The 21,469-nt window shown below is 39.5% G+C and overlaps 1 protein-coding gene across 14 annotated transcripts in view; it reads left to right on the forward strand.

Annotated features, from left to right (window-relative positions):
* LOC128686427 (histone-lysine N-methyltransferase 2D) overlaps positions 1 to 21,469 on the forward strand; it is a 632,197-nt gene that overhangs the window by 440,784 nt on the left and 169,944 nt on the right. For 11 of the 14 annotated variants that reach the window (XM_070085781.1, XM_070085784.1, XM_070085782.1 and 8 more), the window contains one exon: positions 163 to 858. The exons of the other annotated variants lie outside the window; for them this stretch is intronic. In XM_070085781.1, the coding sequence (XP_069941882.1) occupies positions 163 to 858 (696 nt within the window). The remainder of the gene's footprint in view (positions 1 to 162; positions 859 to 21,469) is intronic. 14 annotated transcript variants of the gene reach the window in all.

Raw genomic sequence — 21,469 nt, forward strand, 5'->3', positions numbered from 1 at the left:
CAAACTCTCCTCTAACCTATCCTTCAAAACCTCTTTCCTTCCTTTAAGCTCTACCCCAACCTTACTCGCAAACATCACGTCCTTCTCCTGTAAAGGATACTCATTTTACACCACCAAAAAGGTCAGCAGATTCTCATACAGATTCTTCTCTGTCGCTGTCAGCAACAGAACCTCTTTCCCAACTCCCAACTACCGAGAGTCGCTCTTCGGACGCCCAGAAGTCACGTAAAGAGAGTGAGGCATCATCGGAGGTAACTACCATTAACCACACTTCTTCTCGCCCCCTCCTCCTCAACGACTCTAAGAGAAAAAGCCCAACGAATGATTCAGTAAGAACTCCCATTGATAGTGAAGTTGACTCGAAACTACTACTAAGAAAAGAACAGTCACCCCTTTCACCCGATAGTGATTCAATAAAGAGCAAGGATGAGAGTAGAAATACAGAGTGTGAGAGCAAAGATTCGTATCAAGTATCAGATGATGACGTGAAGCGATACCTAGCATTTCTGAATAAGCCAGTAGATTCTTCATCAGAAGTTTCGGCACAAGATCTTGTCGAGAAGCGTGTGCAGGCCGAAGAAGAACCCGCTAAGAGTGAGGAAGACTCAAAACAAGAGCAAAATCAAGGAAAGGGTGGCTGTAATAAGGAGGAGAAGGAGAAGGAAGAGGAGGAAGAGGAGGAGGAGGAGGAGGAGGAGGGTGAGGAGGACAGCGAGGAAGAACCGGATTCTCCTAGCCTCTTGACTGCTATGACATTCTACGATCACTCTCCTGGGGAGGTATACACCATTCATGAGGACGAGGAGGAAGCCAGTTCCCCTACTGCCTCCGACGGCGTCTCGAGACCACGAAGGAAAGGTAGGGCGCCCCACCATCACGCTAACTTACTGTTCACACCTGCCTGACTCACCACGATCTCTCGCTACACGCGTTAGTCTAGCTCTTCACTACCGGGAACATGTGTGCACTCGTAAACCATTGTATATACCTATCAATATATATATATATATATATATATATATATATATATATATATATATATATATCTATATATATATATATATATATATATATATATATATATATATATATATATATATAATAAGGGGAATTAAAAGTGAAATAGTAATTGCATATGAGTTTTCGTGTATATTTTAAAAACACATATTCAAACTTCTCTTGAAAATGTGTAGATAAATATCCGTAAACACACTTAAGCAATACTACTATTTACTTTTATCTTCGTGGATAACCGTTATCACACATTATGGAAGATTTTTTCGCACCGTATTAACAGCGATTACTTCCTCGCTTCCACCGGCTCAGTTCATAAAGTCAAAATCACACAGAGTAGAAGCTGTATTGACCTGTATATATTCTATGTATGAAGAGGCAACTGCTTATGAACCACAACTGCCACTTAGCGGTACAGTAGAGACATGTCACTTAGGAACCTTGAACAGCCACAGGTAATAATCAAGGAACACATCATTTTACTCTTCATTTGATCACTAGTCTTAAGAAACTGAAAATTACTTGATACTTTTTAAGAAGGCTAAAGTAAGTAGTGATCTATTTGACCACTTTATTAAAGGTATGTTGCTATTTGTCGAAAGTACTGAAAGATAAATATAATCGACTGCGTTAATTGTACAGAATTCTCATTTAAATTATTAAATCATATTTTGTTTCATACGTATTTACTATCATGATAAAGGATTTTTTTTTTTGGGGGGAGGAGGGTCTTTCGTCGTTCCTGAATTATATCCGCAAATAGAAAAATCTGAAGATTTGCACAAAAATTTCACTATCACATTTACTTTAAAAGTGAATGCAATGTAAGATATCGTAATGAGCTTCTTCACCAAATCTCACAGTTTACGTTAAAGTAACTGACAAGTTTAAGGGAAGAATTGTACGGGCCTCGACCAACGTTACAACTGAGCCACCTCACGCTAAATTGGGGTCTGTCAGGTCATGTGGGTTGTCACTTCGAGGCCTGCACAATTCCTCCTTATATTGTTACATTCACAACAGTGTGAAATTTCAGTAAATACTTCAGCTATATGTATCACGCACCCAGCACAAGCAGCAGCTGCAGCAGCTCAGTGCTCTCCATCACCAGCCGCTCCTCCAGTAAGCTTCATTTGAGGCTTATTCATGCATTCCTTGTTATTAAATGCTTGACGTTAATCGCAATAGATGCCTTATCACAGTGTTAAGCTCATAACAATGAGCTTACACTAAAAAATAAAAGTTATCCAAAAAGAGTCGAGTTATGAAGCCAAACTAAAATTCCTGTTTCGAAAAAGTTGAGCCATAGGTCTCTCTCACGGGCATGTCTGTGTTAAGAATAACCAAGTGATCCACTGAATCACCTGCAAAATGCTGCACTTGTAAAGTTAACGTGTGTATTGCTTAATAATGAACTCACTAAAAATACCTGCTTACTATATCATAAGAATGTTTCTGCCTTGAAGTAAAAAAAAAAATATATATATAAAATTGAATAAGAGGAGGATGTAGCCAGACTGAGAAGAATCAAAATAAAACTTCCTTAAGATGTAGTAGTTTGCTGTGCAACGCTTAGTTCAGTTTATTTGTATAAAATTATGTACTATGAATATAAAAAAGTTATCTATATTGTTATGAGAAATCAGATCCAAGAACTAAATGAATGTGGTAATGGGTTGGTAATGTAACGAAGCGGTGAGTCTCTCCTGGTCTGCTGTATCTTGCAAGTCTTGTCTTATGATTCTTTTGAATTTTGTTTTGTGAGTCTTATTATTTTTGTTAGTCTTGCTTTGCGTGTATTGGGTGAATCTTGTGAGTCTTATGAGTCTTAAGTTTCGTAACTCTTGTGAGTCTTGCCTCGTGAGGTTTACCATGGTGACTTATGAGTTTTATCGTGTACGGTGATCTTTCAATATTGTACTGTGAGTCTCATAAGCCTTGTGAGTATTATGTGCTTTGTGGATCTTATCAGATGAGTCTTGATTCTTACCATGTGAGTCTTATTAGTCGTTTAAGTCTTGCGAGCCTTAAGATTTGTTCGGATTTTAAAACTGGAGGGTTAGCTATCAAAGATAGCCCAAGAAAGTCGGTGCGTTATCGAGGACTGTCTGTCTTATTTCCAATAGGGTCTCTCAGTCTTGTCCCCCAGAATGCGACCCACACCAGTCGACTAACTTTCTGCTAGGTGAACAGTGACAGCAGGTGTATGGAAACACGCCCATCATTTCTTGCCGTGTCGGGAATCAAACCACGGACACTCTGTGTGCGGCGAGAGTGTTGCCAACCTAGCCACGAGACACCCATATAATGTGAGTCATATGTCACATGGGAGGGGTTTAGTGAGGTTATTTCTTGCCCTCCACATCAGACACTAAATGCCAATCAATCTCGATAGTAATATTCATCCAAGAGACTGGGGAAATGGTTGATATTACTGACAATAATATTAAGCTTAGTTACTGACTCGTCTTAGTGAAGAACTCTCAGAGGACTGCAGACTCCTCCAGAGCTGAGTCCTGTTTGCTTGGTTCTATCGCCTGACTCTCATCTACATCCCCCTCCCCCATTCTTAAGGTAAAAGGAATAACAGAACCTTTCTTTCTCACCCATCACCCCCAACACCCCCCTCACCCCAACACCCTATCACCCCAACCCCCCATTGTCACCAACACTCCAACACCCCCAAACATTCCAAGGTCAAGTGGTAGGCTAGACTGCCACTTAATATCACATCCCATCTCTCGCAATTAAAAATAGCTAATAGTTTAGGAAAATCTTGATTTTCCTAAACAGGATATTTTTACCCCTATCCCTTAACTTTATACATTCACAATGATTCATCAGTTTAATTATAATGGTATGAATTACTATTTATGAATTTAAATGGCTCATAATAATTTAACACAAAAATTAACCTCTCAATTTCTCACAAGGTAAGCTCCTCCCGTAGTGTATCATGGCCTATAAATAATCGAAGAATGCTTCTCTTCACCACCTCGATTAAATACTGGAGATGGTAGGAGACGAGGTAATCAGTCCCTCAGCTTAGATGGTTTTCACCATCTCTCCCATATTCAATCCTCGGTCAATTTCTGTGATTCCAGGAATATTCCAGGAGCACTCAAGCAAACTTCCGACTCCATCGTACTCTTAATAGCAAGAGCCTAAAGAATAAAGCACCCCGCAGATTAAAGAACCCACACAAACCACTCCGAGTCTGCTTTTGTGTCACTAAATCAACACCCCCACCCAGTCTTCATATCGCCTCCCATATATAAACGACTTTACACCTTTAAGAACCCACCACCTCATTCCTCTTCTTACAGTCAAACATTACCACCAGTACACATACAAAATATCGAAAACTACATAAAAACTTATAAAACTAAAATACAAAAAAAAAAAATAATGATAATACCTATAGAATATAAAATAAAAGGAACAAAACACTGAGAAGTGAGGATCACTAACAAGACCCTACTTGGAAAATTCATCACAAAACAAAATTTAATTTAAGCCTGATTTTATTTTCAATTAAAAACAATTGATAAACTCTAATTAAAAATTAAAAATATTACAACAAGCTGATTATTTTGGGGATCTGCCAAACAGAAATTTTCTTAAGAATTTGAGCATCTCCTATTTAAAAAAAATAATAACTTCTTCAAAAGCAGGATTTAAGGATTTATTTGTGTTACTAATAAACAGTATTTTCCCTGTTTTAATACATGTATAAACACAAAAATCTCTCAGCCCTATTAACCCAATATTTAACTGCTTTTATTATACGACAGTCTGAAGACCTGAACATCTTCACGACACACTCATGTTTTTCTGTCCATTTTCACACATCAGTCACAGCTCCTCCTCAGATGAAACGTGGGTTAGAAACCAGGGATTACAGAAGACCACACAGTCACACAACCACATCTCGAAGCCTCTTGCTTGAAGACTCAAGGCAGCCTAGACACCTGGTATAGTATCACAGATAATTTTTCTCCACACAGGTAGCTGACATACATTACTCAATTAGGGTGAAGATGACTGAGAGACACCTTACTGTACAGGTCTACCATCTGTGGTGGAAAAAAACTAGAGAAGTGACTGGGGCCATCGCAACCACCCCACTCTTTTTAGAAGTCCTCGGCCAACAATAAGACCTTTTTGTTTCGTTCCTTGATTTATTGTAGCCAGAACGATTATAACTGAAGCACCTGAATCTGATCTTACAATTAAGGATCATCAATCACTTGCCACTAATTGTTATACCCGGGAAGCAAGGTTGCCTCGTACTCTCCCAGTGGAGCACTCAAATGCAATTACTCTCATTAATATTATCCCATAATTTAAAATAATGTTTATTCAAGATACTGAGGGGAAATAACAGAACACCGTTTGAAGGGTACAATAACGTATAACAGGACTAAGAAAAATAAGTGACAGAATACTGTTTAAGAGCATTTACGATTATTTTCACCGTAGATCTGCCTCATGAGTCATACACTCCTCTCACGGCCATGGGTCGGTCTCTTCTCATCCTCCGGTCCACTTACGGTCAAGATTTGGCTCTCTCCTCAGTGTGGTCAGCTCCACTCCTCCCCATCATGAAGGAACAAGGTATTCTGTGTTCTACATGCCCCTACGTTCCAGGCTCCAGTGAGCAGGATGTGCCCAACAGCATAATGAATCTCCTGAGTCTTGTGAAACTTGACTTGTGAGTCTCGTGCATTGTTATGAATCTTTTGAGCCTTACGAGTTTTGTATTATGAATTTCCTGAATCTTACGAGTTTTGTGAGCATTATGAATCTCGTGAATCTTACGAGTTTTGTGAGCATTATGAATCTCGTGAACCTTACGAGTTTTGTGAGTATTATGAATCTCGTGAGTCTTACGAGTTTTGTGAGTATTATGAATCTCGTGAGTCTTATGAGTCTTGTGAGTATTATGAATCTCGTGAGTCTTACGAGTTTTATGAGCATTATGAATCTCGTGAACTTTACGAGTTTTGTGAGTATTATGAATCTCGTGAGTCTTACGAGTTTTGTGAGTATTATGAATCTCGTGAGTCTTACGAGTCTTGTGAGTATTATGAATCTCGTGAATCTTACGAGTTTTGTGAGCATTATGAATCTCGTGAATCTTACGAGTTTTGTGAGCATTATGAATCTCGTGAATCTTACGAGTTTTGTGAGTATTGTGAATCTCGTGAGTCTTACGAGTCTTGTGAGTATTATGAATCTCGTGAGTCTTACGAGTCTTGTGAGTATTATGAATCTCTTGAATCTTACGAATCTTGTGAGTATTATGAATCTCGTGAGTCTTACGAGTCTTGCGAGTATTATGAATCTCGTGAGTCTTACGAGTCTTGTGAGTATTATGAATCTCGTGAATCTTACGAGTCTTGTGAGTATTATGAATCTCGTGAATCTTACGAGTCTTGTGAGTATTATGAATCTCGTGAATCTTACGAGTCTTGTGAGTATTATGAATCTCGTGAATCTTGCGAGTTTTGTGAGTACTATGAATCTCGTGAATCTTACGAGTCTTGTATTATGAATCTCGTGAGTCTTATGAGTTTTGTGAGCATTATGAATCTTATGTATCTTGCATAACTATGAGTCTTATGTGTTGTGGGTTTTATGAATTTTGTGAATCTTGTGAGCCTCATGAGTCTTATGAGTGATGCTTGTGAGACTTGCGAACCTGTGAGATACTGACGGAATATTAGATTTGTAAAGGGGATACAATTTAGATTGAAAGACTTCCCAGCACCGGCGAAAGTGTTTAGAGTAATCTTTCTTCCTTATAGTTCTTACAGAGAGTTCTTACAGAGAGTTCTTACAGAGTTCTTACAGAGAGTTCTTAAAGTGGGTTCTTGCTTTGGGTTCTTAAAGCGAGTTCTGACAGTAATCTCTCTCGGTGTGAGTTACTCCTATCACTGTCTAACTCTCGGGTAAATTGAGGAAAAACGTCAGACATTATCAGTCTGTCATCAAGGAAGGTGATCCAATGAGCCTGACCTGCTCTTCCCTTCCTTGGATCAAACCCTGATTACCCGACATTTCTCAGGCGCTGTATGGCCCTCGTACGAATATGTTGACAGGCGCTGTTCTGTTACGTATTATCATCGCATTCACGGGGAAGCACTAAATCCGCAAGGGCCACAGAGTGCCAGGGGGAAATAGAAAGCAGATCAAGAGCCCTTTACCAGGAATTTTAAAGGGACATTCTAATTTAATATCTTCTTGCGAATTCCTCGAATCAAGAGCCCTTTGCCAGACTTTTTTTAGGATATTATAATTAATTTTTTTTTTTTTGTAAATTCTTCGTGTTGTCATATTCAGAGTCAAGGAGTTAGTCATTTTTATTGTCATGTGGCTAGTTATGTTCATGGTCATGTGGCTAGTTATGTTCATGGTCATGTGGCTAGTTATGTTCATGGTCATGTGGCTAGTTATGTTCATGGTCATGTGGCTAGTCATGTTCATGGTCATGTGGCTAGTCATGTTCATGGTCTTCTGGCTAATCATGTTCATGGTCATGTGGCTAGTCATGTTCATGGTCATGCGGCTAGTTATGTTCATGGTCATGTGGCTAGTTATGTTCATAGTCATGTGGCTAGTCATGTTCATGGTCATGTGGCTAGTTATGTTCATGGTCATGTGGCTAGTCATGTTCATGGTCATGTGGCTAGTCATGTTCATGGTCATGTGGCTAGTCATGTTCATGGTCATGTGGCTAGTTATGTTCATGGTCATGTGGCTAGTCATGTTCATGGTCATGTGGCTAGTTATGTTCATGGTCGTGTGGCTCGTCATGTTCATGGTCATGTGGCTAGTCATGTTCATGGTCATGTGGCTAGTCATGTTCATGGTCATGTGGCTAGTTATGTTCATGGTCATGTGGCTAGTCATGTTCATGGTCATGTGGCTAGTTATGTTCATGGTCATGTGGCTCGTCATGTTCATGGTCATGTGGCTAGTCATGTTCATGGTCATGTGGCTAGTCATTTTCATGGTCATGTGGCTAGTCATGTTCATGGTCATGTGGCTAGTTATGTTCATGGTCATGTGGCTAGTTATGTTCATGGTCATGTGGCTAGTCATGTTCATGGTCATGTGGCTAGTTATGTTCATGGTCATGTGGCAAGTTATGTTCCTGGTCATGTGGCTAGTCATGTTCATGGTCATGTGGCTAGTCATGTTCATGGTCATGTGGCTAGTTATGTTCATGGTCATGTGGCTAGTCATGTTCATGGTCATGTGGCTAGTCATGTTCAGGGTCATGTGGCTAGTCATGTCCATGGTCATGTGGCTAGTCATGTTCATGGTCATGCGGCAAGTTATGTTCCTGGTCATGTGGCTAGTCATGTTAATGGTCATGTGGCAAGTTATGTTCCTGGTCATGTGGCTAGTCATGTTCATGGTCATGTGGCTAGTCATGTTCATTTTCATGCGGCTAGTCATGTTCCTGGTCATGTGGCTAGTCATGTTCATTGTCATGTGGCTAGTCATGTTCATGGTCATGTGGAAAGGTATGTTCCTGGTAATCTGGCTAGTCATGTTCATGGTCATGTAGCTAGTCATGTTCATGGTCATTTGGCTAGTCATGTTCATGGTCATGTGGCTAGTCATGTTCATAGTCATGTGGCTAGTCATGTTCATGGTCATGTGGCTAGTCATGTTCATGGTCATGTGGCTAGTCATGTTCATGGTCATGTGGCTAGTCATGTTCATGGTCATGTGGCTAGTCATGTTCATGGTCATGTGTCTAGTCATGTTCATGGTCATGTGGCTAGTCATGTTCATGGTCATGTGGCAAGTTATGTTCCTGGTCATGTGGCTAGTCATGTTCATGGTCATGTGGCTAGTCATGTTCATGGTCATGTGGCTAGTCATGTTCATGGACATGTGGCTAGTCATGTTCATGGTCATGTTCATTTTCATGTGGCTAGTTATGTTCATGGTCGTGTGGCTAGTCATGTTCATGGACATGTGGCTAGTCATGTTCATGGTCATGTGGCTAGTTATGTTCATGGTCATGTGGCTAGTCATGTTCATGGTCATTTGGCTAGTCATGTTCATGGTCATGTGGCTAGTCATGTTCATGGTCATGTGGCTAGTCATGTTCATGGTCATGTGGCTAGTCATGTTCATGGTCATGTGGCTAGTCATGTTCATGGTCATGTGGCTAGTCATGTTCATGGTCATGTGGCTAGTCATGTTCATGGTCCTGTGGCTAGTCATGTTCATGGTCATGTGACTAGTCATGTTCATGGTCATGTGGCTATTCATGTTCATGGTCATGTGGCTAGTCATGTTCATGGTCATGTGGCTAGTCATGTTCATGGTCATGTGGCTAGTCATGTTCATGATCATGTGGCTATTCATCTTCATGGTCATGTGGCTAGTCATGTTCATGGTCATGTGGCTAGTCATGTTCATGGTCATGCGGCTAGTCATGTTCCTGGTCATGTGGCTAGTCATGTTCATTGTCATGTGGCTAGTCATGTTCATGGTCATGTGGAAAGGTATGTTCCTGGTAATCTGGCTAGTCATGTTCGTGGTCATGTAGCTAGTCATGTTCATGGTCATTTGGCTAGTCATGTTCATGGTCATGTGGCTAGTCGTGTTCATAGTCATGTGGCTAGTCATGTTCATGGTCATGTGGCTAGTCATGTTCATGGTCATGTGGCTAGTCATGTTCATGGTCATGTGGCTAGTCATGTTCATGGTCATGTGGCTAGTCATGTTCATGGTCATGTGTCTAGTCATGTTCATGGTCATGTGGCTAGTCATGTTCATGGTCATGTGGCAAGTTATGTTCCTGGTCATGTGGCTAGTCATGTTCATGGTCATGTGGCTAGTCATGTTCATGGTCATGTGGCTAGTCATGTTCATGTACATGTGGCTAGTCATGTTCCTGGTCATGTTCATGGTCATGTGGCTAGTTATGTTCATGGTCATGTGGCTAGTCATGTTCATGGACATGTGGCTAGTCATGTTCATGGTCATGTTCATGGTCATGTGGCTAGTTATGTTCATGGTCATGTGGCTAGTCATGTTCATGGTCATGTGGCTAGTCATGTTCATGGTCATGTGACTAGTCATGTTCATGGTCATGTGGCTATTCATGTTCATGGTCATGTGGCTAGTCATGTTCATGGTCATGTGGCTAGTCATGTTCATGGTCATGTGGCTAGTCATGTTCATGATCATGTGGCTATTCATCTTCATGGTCATGTGGCTAGTCATGTTCATGGTCATGTGGCTAGTCATGTTCAGCGTCATGTGGATAAACATGTTCAGCCTCATATGTCTAGACATTTGGTCTAGAGATTCAGTATTAAATACAAAGGAAAAAACAGCGTGACTGATATGGTAACTGTTTATCAGTTTCACACATCGTACTAATAACACTGTATTAACAGTAACTGTACTTGCAGTCACAGTAACTACAATCATTGTATTAGCAGTCACCGTGATACTAATATTAGTAATAACAATCATTGTATTAGCAGTCACTGTGATACCAATATTAGTAATAACAATCACTGTATTAGCAGTCACTGTGATACTAATATTAGTAATAACACTCACTGTATTAACAGTCACTGTGATACCAGTACTAGTAATAACTCATTGTATTAGCAGTTACTGTGATACCAATACTAGTAATAACAATCATTGTATTAGCAGTTACTGTCATATCAATACTATTAATAACAATCATTGTATTAGTAGTCACTGTGATACCAATACTAGTAATAACACTCATTGTATTAACACTCACTGTGATACCAGTACTAGTAATAACTATCATTATATTAGCAGTACTGTGATACCAATACTAGTAATAACAATCATTGTATTAATAGTCACTGTGATACCAATACTAGTAATAACAATCATTGTATTAACAGTCACTGTGATATCAGTACTAGTATTAACAATCATTGTATTAACAGTCATTGTGATACCAGTACTAGTAATTACAATCATTATATTAACAGTCACTCAGTGGTAGATGAAGCAAAAGATGGAGTGAAGAGAATAGTAAAAGAGAGAAGCATCTCCACTGAGGGTCAAAATGCTGAACACTGATAAAACACTAAGGAAAAAATGCCACGATGACTTTTTGCACAGACACGAGAAGTCGGATCCAAGGGAGGTGGAGTGAGCTACAGTTGGGTGTAGAGGGGTTGAGTGAACTACAGTGGAGTGTAGAAGGGAGGTGGAGTGAACTACAGTAGGGTGTAGAGGGGTGGAGTGAACTACAGTGGAATGTAGAAGGGAGGTGGAGTGAACTGGGGTGGAGTGTAGAGTGGAGGTATAGTAATGCTTATTGTAAGACACAACAGGTAGTGGAGGTGTAGTAATGCTTGTAGTAAGACACAACAGGTATTGGAGGTATAGTAATGCTTATTGTAAGACACAACAGGTAGTGGAGGTGTAGTAATGCTTGTAGTAAGACACAACAGGTAGTGGAGGTGTAGTAATGCTTATTGTAAGACACAACAGGTAGTGGAGGTGTAGTAATGCTTGTTGTAAGACACAGGTAGTGAAGGGGTAGCAATGTATAGATTGAACGTGACTTACTTAATTAGGGTTGAGTCTTATGGATTGTATGAGAGATATTAAGGTCGATTTTCACCTGTGTACTTCAATCAAGAATAATTTTATTCTCTAAAATGGGGATTAAAGTAAACTTCAGTGCGTTTACTCTGAAATATTCACTTCCACATAACCCTCCTCGAATGGGCTTTATAATAAACTATACAATTATTAAACAGTTAGTGCTGGAAAATTAGCGTTTTATGTATATATATATATATATATATATATATATATATATATATATATATATATATATATATAATCCTGAAAATAATACGTTGTGGGTCATTTCGGATATATTTCGCACCACTCGCTATATTTTTTTAGAATTTTGGACCTGGCTCATGGTAGCTTCTACACCTGCTTCATTAAATTGTAAACAGGTGCCGATAATTGTAGATGCTCATATGTAGTATTACACTATTTACTGACCATCTTCCCAGGGTTTACATGCTCACTTCATTTCTTTTATAGGTTTTTTCTTCCATCTGATTTGCATAGTTGGACAGAACTCCTCTTTAAGATATCGTTCAAGTTTTCGTGTCCTGCAATCGTTCCTTCTGACTTAAGGTAGATAAGATTACTGAGTCTGAATAAGTCCATTGATGCACTTCCGCTGTAATCGGTAAAGACAATAGCAGCGAGGAGAAGGACTACGCCAGTACCAGTGATCAGAGGGTCGAGGAGAGTTCAAGAAAGAATCAGGAAAAGCCTTAGAAAATTCCTTACATAAGCTTGTCTCACCGCTCGGAAGCGAGGTGTATCCTTTCCCTGCTCATTCGTAAGCATCACTGAAGACGTATTCTCCGCTGAGAGGTTGTCAAAGTGGAAACGTTACCGATCTCAGGTGGACCTCGCCTAGTTAGAGAAATCACGAGAGTAAATCACTGCCTGACTTCTTTCAAAGAACTCAGTTAATGGACCTTAAGTATTCTTTGAGGCCCCTGAAAAACTATTCCCCACTAATTCGTTAGATACCACACATACGATAACAATGTAGATAATGCTAAGTTTGTTGCCTTACAGGGAACTATCCACCAAAGTCTAACTGGAAATTCAGCCATACTTATATACAGACATACATACATACATACATACGAATAACCTACATTCAGTAACACCGAAAAAAATGCAAAATATTTTCAGTCTGTTTAAGACCAGATTATTTTCTGGAGCGTGTTAAAACAATACACAACATACAATATGCAAAATACTACTTACAATATACAATATACAAACACAGACAAAGTAGCCAAGTTGGGAGGTGTTTTATGAAAGCCCTTTACGATACAAAGTAGTTACTCTCCGAGGAGAGTTACATTATCATACCAAACTTAACAAGTTATTAAAAATAAAACATAGCCATTGGGAAATATGAAAATTGAAATTTAATGAGACTCGCCAAGGAGGGTTCCTCTCTGCCAATCATTATTAAGACATCAACAACTGAGCATAAGAGGTAACTAGACTCACCAGAAAAGGGGTAAACTGAAGGTAATTCAGAGTAAACGAAGTAATTAAGAATTCATTTTCATTGAGTCCAAGTTTAAGTTTTCTGATACATAAGCTCTCTATAATTCTTAAATTTAAATTGTTCTGTGTTGTAGCTGTAGTTTTCAAATAATCTGGACTCAGTGAACGATTATGAAATTACGAATAAGCCAAACCTGTCTGTGAGATGGACTCCTGTGTTTACAAAAAAAATGAAACTCTTTACCTTTGGCTAAATCTTCTCACTCAAGCCAACAGGATTTATTCTGAATTTCTCAGCAGTTCACTTAGTCCAGATGATTTTAAAACAATATCTAGAGCACACACACCTTGGATTTCAGAAGTGTAGAGAGCTTATAGATCAGAAAACTTTAACCTGGACTCATTGAAAATTCAACTTCAATTACATAGTTTGCTCTGAAATATCCTTTCTTTACCTCCTTATCCAGTTATTCAGCTTATCTCTTATTCTCTGCTGTCTGTGTCGTAATAATGACTGATAGATATGAACCCTTCTTGGTGAGTCTTACTAAATTTAAATTTTCCTGATAATTCTTTCTAATAACTTGTTATTCTTTATTGATACTTTCCTAAGGTAGTAACTTCCTTGTTTTATATAAGACTTTTGTACATCGCCACCAAACTTGGCTGGTTTGTCTGTTTTTATATATTGCATACTGTGTCTTGTATGCTGTATTTTGTATATTGTCCGTTGTTTTACAATGTTTCAGAAATTAATTCTGGTGATGATTGAGTTTTTACAAAAACGTTGATTGTATTCCATTACTTCAATAAATATTCTATCAAACCAGTCGTCTCCCACCGAGGCAGGATGACCCCTAAAAAAAGAAACACTTTCATCATCACTCACTTAATCACTGTCTTACCAGAGGGGCGCCGAAGCTACGGCTCAAAACTGCAAATATCCTCACCCCTCCTCTAGAGTGCAGGCACTGTAATTCCCACTTCCAGGACTCAAGTCCAGCTAATTGGTTTCCCTGAATCCCTAAACCAATGTTACCTTGCTTATACCCCAACAGCACGTCAAGTCATAAAATCCACTTGCTTCCACTCCTGTCTAACACGCTCACACACGCTTGCTAGAAGTCCAAGCCAAAATGCATACAAAACCCCCTCCCTTCAACCCCGTCTTCCCTTTGTTTCAGATATACACACCCTCAAAATCATCCTGTTTTGTTCTGTTCTCTCTAAATGTCTGAACCACCTCAGCAACCCCTCCTCAGCCCTCTGGATAATACTTTTAGTAACCCCGCACCTCCACCTAATCTCCAAGCTACGAATTCTGTGCATGAGGAATAAAAAGGCGTAATACAGTAAATGGAGCAATTCACAAATACTCGTACATATCAGAATGAAACTTATGAAGACGTTTCGGTCCAACTTGGACTTGGACCGAAACGTCTTTATAAGCTTCATTTTCCTACGTGTTGGTATTTGTGTATAATTCTCTGCATAATATTCAGACCACACATTGCCTTCAGGCACATCTCCACTGCCTCAGCCTCCTCCTTGTTGCAACATTCACTACCCATGATGCTTCACACTCATGTAAAGGCGTTGGTACCACCATACTGTCATACATTCCCATTTTGCTTTCATGGATAACGTTCTTTGTCTCCACAGATGCCTGGATGCACGTTAGTTCTATAGTTCACCTTGTCTTTCATCGACCCGTCTGCCAACAAGTCGATTCCCAAATATCTGAACACATTCACTTCCTCCATACTCCCACCCTCCAGTCTGATATTCAATCTTTCGTTATCTAATTTTTTTGTTATCCTTGTCACCTTCCTCTTTCTGATGTTCACTTTAAATTTCCTTCTTTTAAATACACTCCGGAATTCGTCTACTAACCTTTGCAACTTCTCTTCAGAATCTACCGAAAGCACAAAGTCATCAGTAAAATGCAACTTTGACAACTCCCAGTTTATGTTAGATTCACCCAACACGTCTGCATTTACGTCTCTTGCAGCCCCATTTATAAATATATTAACCATGGTGACATAATGCATGGTGACATGGTGACATATATGTTAGATTCACCCAACACGTCTGCATTTACGTCTCTTGCAGCCCCATTTATAAATATATTAACCATGGTGACATAATGCATGGTGACATGGTGACATACTCTAACGGAAAAATAGCTCCCTCTCTCCTAAATTGCCTAACCTGAGCCTCACTATCCTCATAGAAACTCTTAACTGCTTTCAGTAATTTAAAACCTATTCCATAAACTTGCAACATCTGCCACAATGCTCTCCTATTCACCCTATCACCCAAATCCATAAATACAACGAAAACTCCTTTACCCTTATCTAAATACTATTTACGTATATGCTTCAATGTAAATACTTGGTCTACACATCCCCTACCCTTCATGAAGCCTCCTTGTTCATCTGCGATTCTGCTCAGTAATAGCTCCAGCATACACCTTACCTGGTATATTCAACAGGCTTATTCCTCTATAATTCTTACACTGTCTTTTGTCCCTTTTGCCTCTAGACAGAGGTATTTTGCACGCTTTCTGCAGCCCCCTAGTTACCTTCCTTTCTTTCTTTCATACATTTAATAAATATAAGAACCAACCACTCCAAAACTATATTCCTACCTACTTTTAACATTTCTGCCTTGATCCCATCAGTCTTAGCTCCTTTACTCCCTTTCATTCTACTCACAGCCTCACACACCTTCCCTACACTCACAGCTGTCTCTTCCTCACTCCAAAAAGATGTTATCTCCCCTGGCCAGTGTATGAAATCACAGCTTCCCCATCTTCATCAACATTTAATAATGACTCAAAATATTCCCTTCTTCTTCTTCCCGATACCTCCAATTTTTCTTTTAATCTAACTCCTCTTCTGTTTGTAATTGTCAAATCAGTTCGTTTACTAGGCTTTCTCAGTTTATTAATCTCGCTCCAATTTTTTTTATTCTCACTAAAATCTGTTGACAGCACCTCACCCACTCTCTCATTTGTTCTCTTTTACATTCCATTACTGCTCTCTTAACCTCCCTTTTTATCTTCATATACTCCTCTCTCCTTATATAATTTCTTCCTTGCAAAAAATTTTCATATATATATATATATATATATATATATATATATATATATATATATATATATATATATATATATATATATATATATATATATATATATATATATATATATATATATATATATATATATATATATATATATATATATATATATATATATATATATATATATATATATATATATATATATATATATATATATATATATATATATATATATATATATATATATATATATATATATATATATGTCGGTTTAAATAGCAACGTTCATCTTGCCATATAGGACAAGTGAAAATTTGTGTATGCAATAATTTCTTCAAATTTATTCTGAACCTAACGAAAAAAATATATTTCATTGTCTTTGTTATTATTAAATGATTGTAAACAAATCTAAAATATATTTAGTTGGGTTAGGCTAAAATAAATTACACTTGTTATAATAAGGTTAGGTAAGTTTTCTAAGATTCTTTTGGTGCAAAATTATAAATTTTTACATTAATCTTAATGAAAAAATATATCTTTAAACGTATAAGAGAAAATTTTAGATATTACTTAATTTTAAATGAGTTCTTGCTAATTGGCCAGTTTCACATATTCGGCACGACGTATATATATATCTTTCTTTCAACACACCGGCCGTATCCCACCGAGGCAGGGTGGCCCAAAAGGAAAAACGAAAGTTTCTCCTTTTACATTTAGTAATATATACAGGAGAAGGGGTTACTAGCCCCTTGCTCCCGGCATTTTAGTCGCCTCTTACAACACGCATGACTTACGGAGGAAGAATTCTATTCCACTTCCCCGTGGAGGTAAGAGGAAATAAACAAGAACAAGAACTAGAAAGAAAATAGAAGAAAACCCAAAGGGGTGTGTATATATATGCTTGTACATGTATGTGTAGTGTGACCTAAATGCAAGTAGAGTTAGCAAGACATACCTAAATTTTGCATGTTTATGAGACAAACAAAAGACACCAGCAATCCTACCATCGTGTAAAACAATTACAGGCTTCAGTTTTGCACTCACTTGGCAGGACGGTAGTACCTCCCTGGGCGGTTGCTGTCTACCAACCTACTACCTATAATATCTATATCTATATATATATATATATATATATATATATATATATATATATATATATATATATATATATATATATATACATGTGCCGACTAGGTAAATCTGGTCAATTAGCAAGAACTCATTTAAAATTCAGTCCTTTCTAAAATTTTCTCTTACACGTTTAAAGATATATTTTTTTCATTTATTTTAATGTAAAAATTAATAATTTTGCACAAAAAGAACCTTAGAAAATTATTATTACAAGCGCAATTTAATTTGGTTTAATCCAATAAAATATATTTTAGATAAGTTTACAGGAATTTAATAATATACAAACACAATGAAATATATTTTTTTCGTTTGGTTCAGAATGGTTTTTGAGAAATTATTGTATACACAAATTTTCGCTTGCCCTATTCGGCGAGAAAAGCGTTACTATTTAATCCGAAATCGCAAGTTTTACCTATTCAGCACGACATATATATATATATATATATATATATATATATATATATATATATATATATATATATATATATATATATATATATATATATATATATATATATATATCAATAAAAGTACTGCGACTAGCCGAGGACTCGAACCCATGTCGTTTTGGTCCGCCCTAATGGTTGTAGGATTGAGTGGTCCAGTGGGTTAGAACGTCATGTGATTTTCGCTCACCATGAGGCGGGCAGAAACGACATGGGTTCGAGTCCTTGGCTAGTTGCAGTGTTGTTATTGATTAAATACCACACTTTCGTGGTTACAGTAATATATATACTGCTCGTGGAGGCTAGTACACCAAACGGGGAGTAGAATGAAATTAGCTCAGAGGCACCCACACCACCGTATGTCCTCGGATCACGGTAAAACACCTAGCTCTGCTGGGTGCGTGATTCTTGTAGGATTGAGTGGTCCAGTGGGTTAGAGCGTCATGTGATTTTCGCTAAACATGAGGCATGCCAAAACGACATGGGTTCGAGTCCTTGGCTAGTCGCAGTGTTGTTGCTGATTAAATACCACTCGTTTGTGGTTACAATAATATATATATATATATATATATATATATATATCTATATATATATATATATATATATATATATATATATATATATATATATGTGTGTGTGTGTGTGTGTGTGTGTGTGTGTACTCACCTAGTTGACCTCACCTAGTTGAGGTTGCGGGGGTCGAGTCCGAGCTCCTGGCCCCGCCTCTTCACTGATCGCTACTAGGTCACTCTCCCTGAGCCGTGAGCTTTATCATACCTCTGCTTAAAGCTTTGTATGGATCCTGCCTCCACTACATCGTACATGTGTGTGTGTGTACTCACCTAGTTGTACTCACCTACTTGAGGTTGCGGGGGTCGAGTCCGAGCTCCTGGCCCCGCCTCTTCACTGATCGCTACTAGGTCACTCTCCGTGAGCCGTGAGCTTTATCATACCTCTGCTTAAAGCTATGTATGGATCCTGCCTCCACTACATCGCTTCCCAAACTATTCCACTTACTGACTACTCTGTGGCTGAAGAAATACTTCCTAACATCCCTGTGATTCATCTGTGTCTTCAGCTTCCAACTGTGTCCCCTTGTTACTGTGTCCAATCTCTGGAACATCCTGTCTTTGTCCACCTTGTCAATTCCTCTCAGTATTTTGTATGTCGTTATCATGTCCCCCCTATCTCTCCTGTCCTCCAGTGTCGTCAGGTTGATTTCCCTTAACCTCTCCTCGTAGGACATACCTCTTAGCTCTGGGACTAGTCTTGTTGCAAACCTTTGCACTTTCTCTAGTTTCTTCACGTGCTTGGCTAGGTGTGGGTTCCAAACTGGTGCCGCATACTCCAATATGGGCCTAACATACACGGTGTACAGGGTCCTGAATGATTCCTTATTAAGATGTCGGAATGCTGTTCTGAGGTTTGCTAGGCGCCCATATGCTGCAGCAGTTATTTGGTTGATGTGCGCTTCAGGAGATGTGCCTGGTGTTATACTCACCCCAAGATCTTTTTCCTTGAGTGAGGTTTGTAGTCTCTGACCCCCTAGACTGTTCTCCGTCTGCGGCCTTCTTTGCCCTTCCCCAATCTTCATGACTTTGCACTTGGTGGGATTGAACTCCAGGAGCCAATTGCTGGACCAGGTCTGCAGCCTGTCCAGATCCCTTTGTAGTTCTGCATGGTCTTCGATCGAGTGTATTCTTCTCATCAACTTCACGTCATCTGCAAACAGGGACACCTCAGAGTCTATTCCTTCCGTCATGTCGTTCACAAATACCAGAAACAGCACTGGTCCTAGGACTGACCCCTGCGGGACCCCGCTGGTCACAGGTGCCCACTCTGACACCTCGCCACGTACCATGACTCGCTGCTGTCTTCCTGACAAGTATTCCCTGATCCATTGTAGTGCCTTCCCTGTTATCCCTGCTTGGTCCTCCAGTTTTTGCACCAATCTCTTGTGTGGAACTGTGTCAAACGCCTTCTTGCAGTCCAAGAAAATGCAATCCACCCACCCCTCTCTCTCTTGTCTTACTGCTGTCACCATGTCATAGAACTCCAGTAGGTTTGTGACACAGGATTTCCCGTCCCTGAAACCATGTTGGCTGCTGTTGATGAGATCATTCCTTTCTAGGTGTTCCACCACTCTTCTCCTGATAATCTTCTCCATGATTTTGCATACTATACATGTCAGTGACACTGGTCTGTAGTTTAATGCTTCATGTCTGTCTCCTTTTTTAAAGATTGGGACTACATTTGCTGTCTTCCATGCCTCAGGCAATCTCCCTGTTTCGATAGATGTATTGAATATTGTTGTTAGGGGTACACATAGCGCCTCTGCTCCCTCTCTCAATACCCATGGGGAGATGTTATCTGGCCCCATTGCCTTTGAGGTATCTAGCTCACTCAGAAGCCTCTTCACTTCTTCCTCGGTTGTGTGCACTGTGTCCAGCACTTGGTGGTGTGCCCCACCTCTCCGTCTTTCTGGAGTCCCTTCTGTCTCCTCTGTGAACACTTCTTTGAATCTCTTGTTGAGTTCTTCACATACTTCACGGTCATTTCTTGTTGTCTCTCCTCCTTCCTTCCTTAGCCTGATTACCTGGTCCTTGACTGTTGTTTTCCTCCTGATGTGGCTGTACAACAGTTTCGGGTCAGATTTGGCTTTCGCTGCTATGTCATTTTCATATTGTCTTTGCGCCTCCCTTCTTATCTGTGCATATTCGTTTCTGGCTCTACGACTGTTCTCCTTATTCTCCTGGGTCCTTTGCCTTCTATATTTCTTCCATTCCCTAGCACACTTGGTTTTTGCCTCCCTGCACCTTTGGGTAAACCATGGGCTCATCCTGGCTTTTTCATTAATCCTGTTACCCTTGGGTACAAACCTTTCCTCAGCCTCCTTGCATTTTGTTGCTACATATTCCATCATCTCATTAACTGGCTTCCCTGCCAGTTCTCTGTCCCACTGAACCCCGTTCAGGTAGTTCCTCATTCCTGTGTAGTCCCCTTTCTTGTAGTTTGGCTTCATTCGTCCTGGCCTTCCTGCTTCTCCCTCCACTTGTAGCTCTACTGTGTATTCGAAGCTTAAAACCACATGGTCACTGGCCCCAAGGGGTCTTTCATATGTGATGTCCTCGATATCTGCACTACTGAAGGTGAATACTAAGTCCAGCCTTGCTGGTTCATCCTCTCCTCTCTCTCTTGTAGTGTCCCTTACGTGTTGGTACATGAAGTTCTCCAGTACCACCTCCATCATCTTAGCCCTCCATGTATCTTGGCCCCCATGTGGGTCCAAGTTCTCCCAATCGATCTCCTTGTGGTTAAAGTCACCCATGATCAGGAGCTTTGCCCTGCATGCATGAGCTCTTCTGGCCACTCTAGCCAGTGTGTCAACCATCGCTCTATTGCTCTCGTCGTGTGTGTGTGTGTGTGTGTGTGTGTGTGTGTGTGTGTGTGTGTGTGTGTGTGTGTGTGTGTGTGTGTGTGTGTGTGTGTGTGTGTGTGTGTGTGTGTGCGTTAATATGAAATCAGATTAATCTGAGTTCATATTAACATACACAAATAACCCGCACATGAGAGAGAGAAGCTTACAACGACGTTTCGGTCCGACTTGGACCATTTACAAAGTCACACTAACAGAAAGGAGAGAATGAGGCAGCCATCAGGGATGGGACAAGAGAGATAGTAGGAAAGGAAGTAGAGAGGTA

Source organism: Cherax quadricarinatus, chromosome 17, assembly GCF_038502225.1.
Source record: "Cherax quadricarinatus isolate ZL_2023a chromosome 17, ASM3850222v1, whole genome shotgun sequence".
NCBI classification, from domain to species: domain Eukaryota; kingdom Metazoa; phylum Arthropoda; class Malacostraca; order Decapoda; family Parastacidae; genus Cherax; species Cherax quadricarinatus.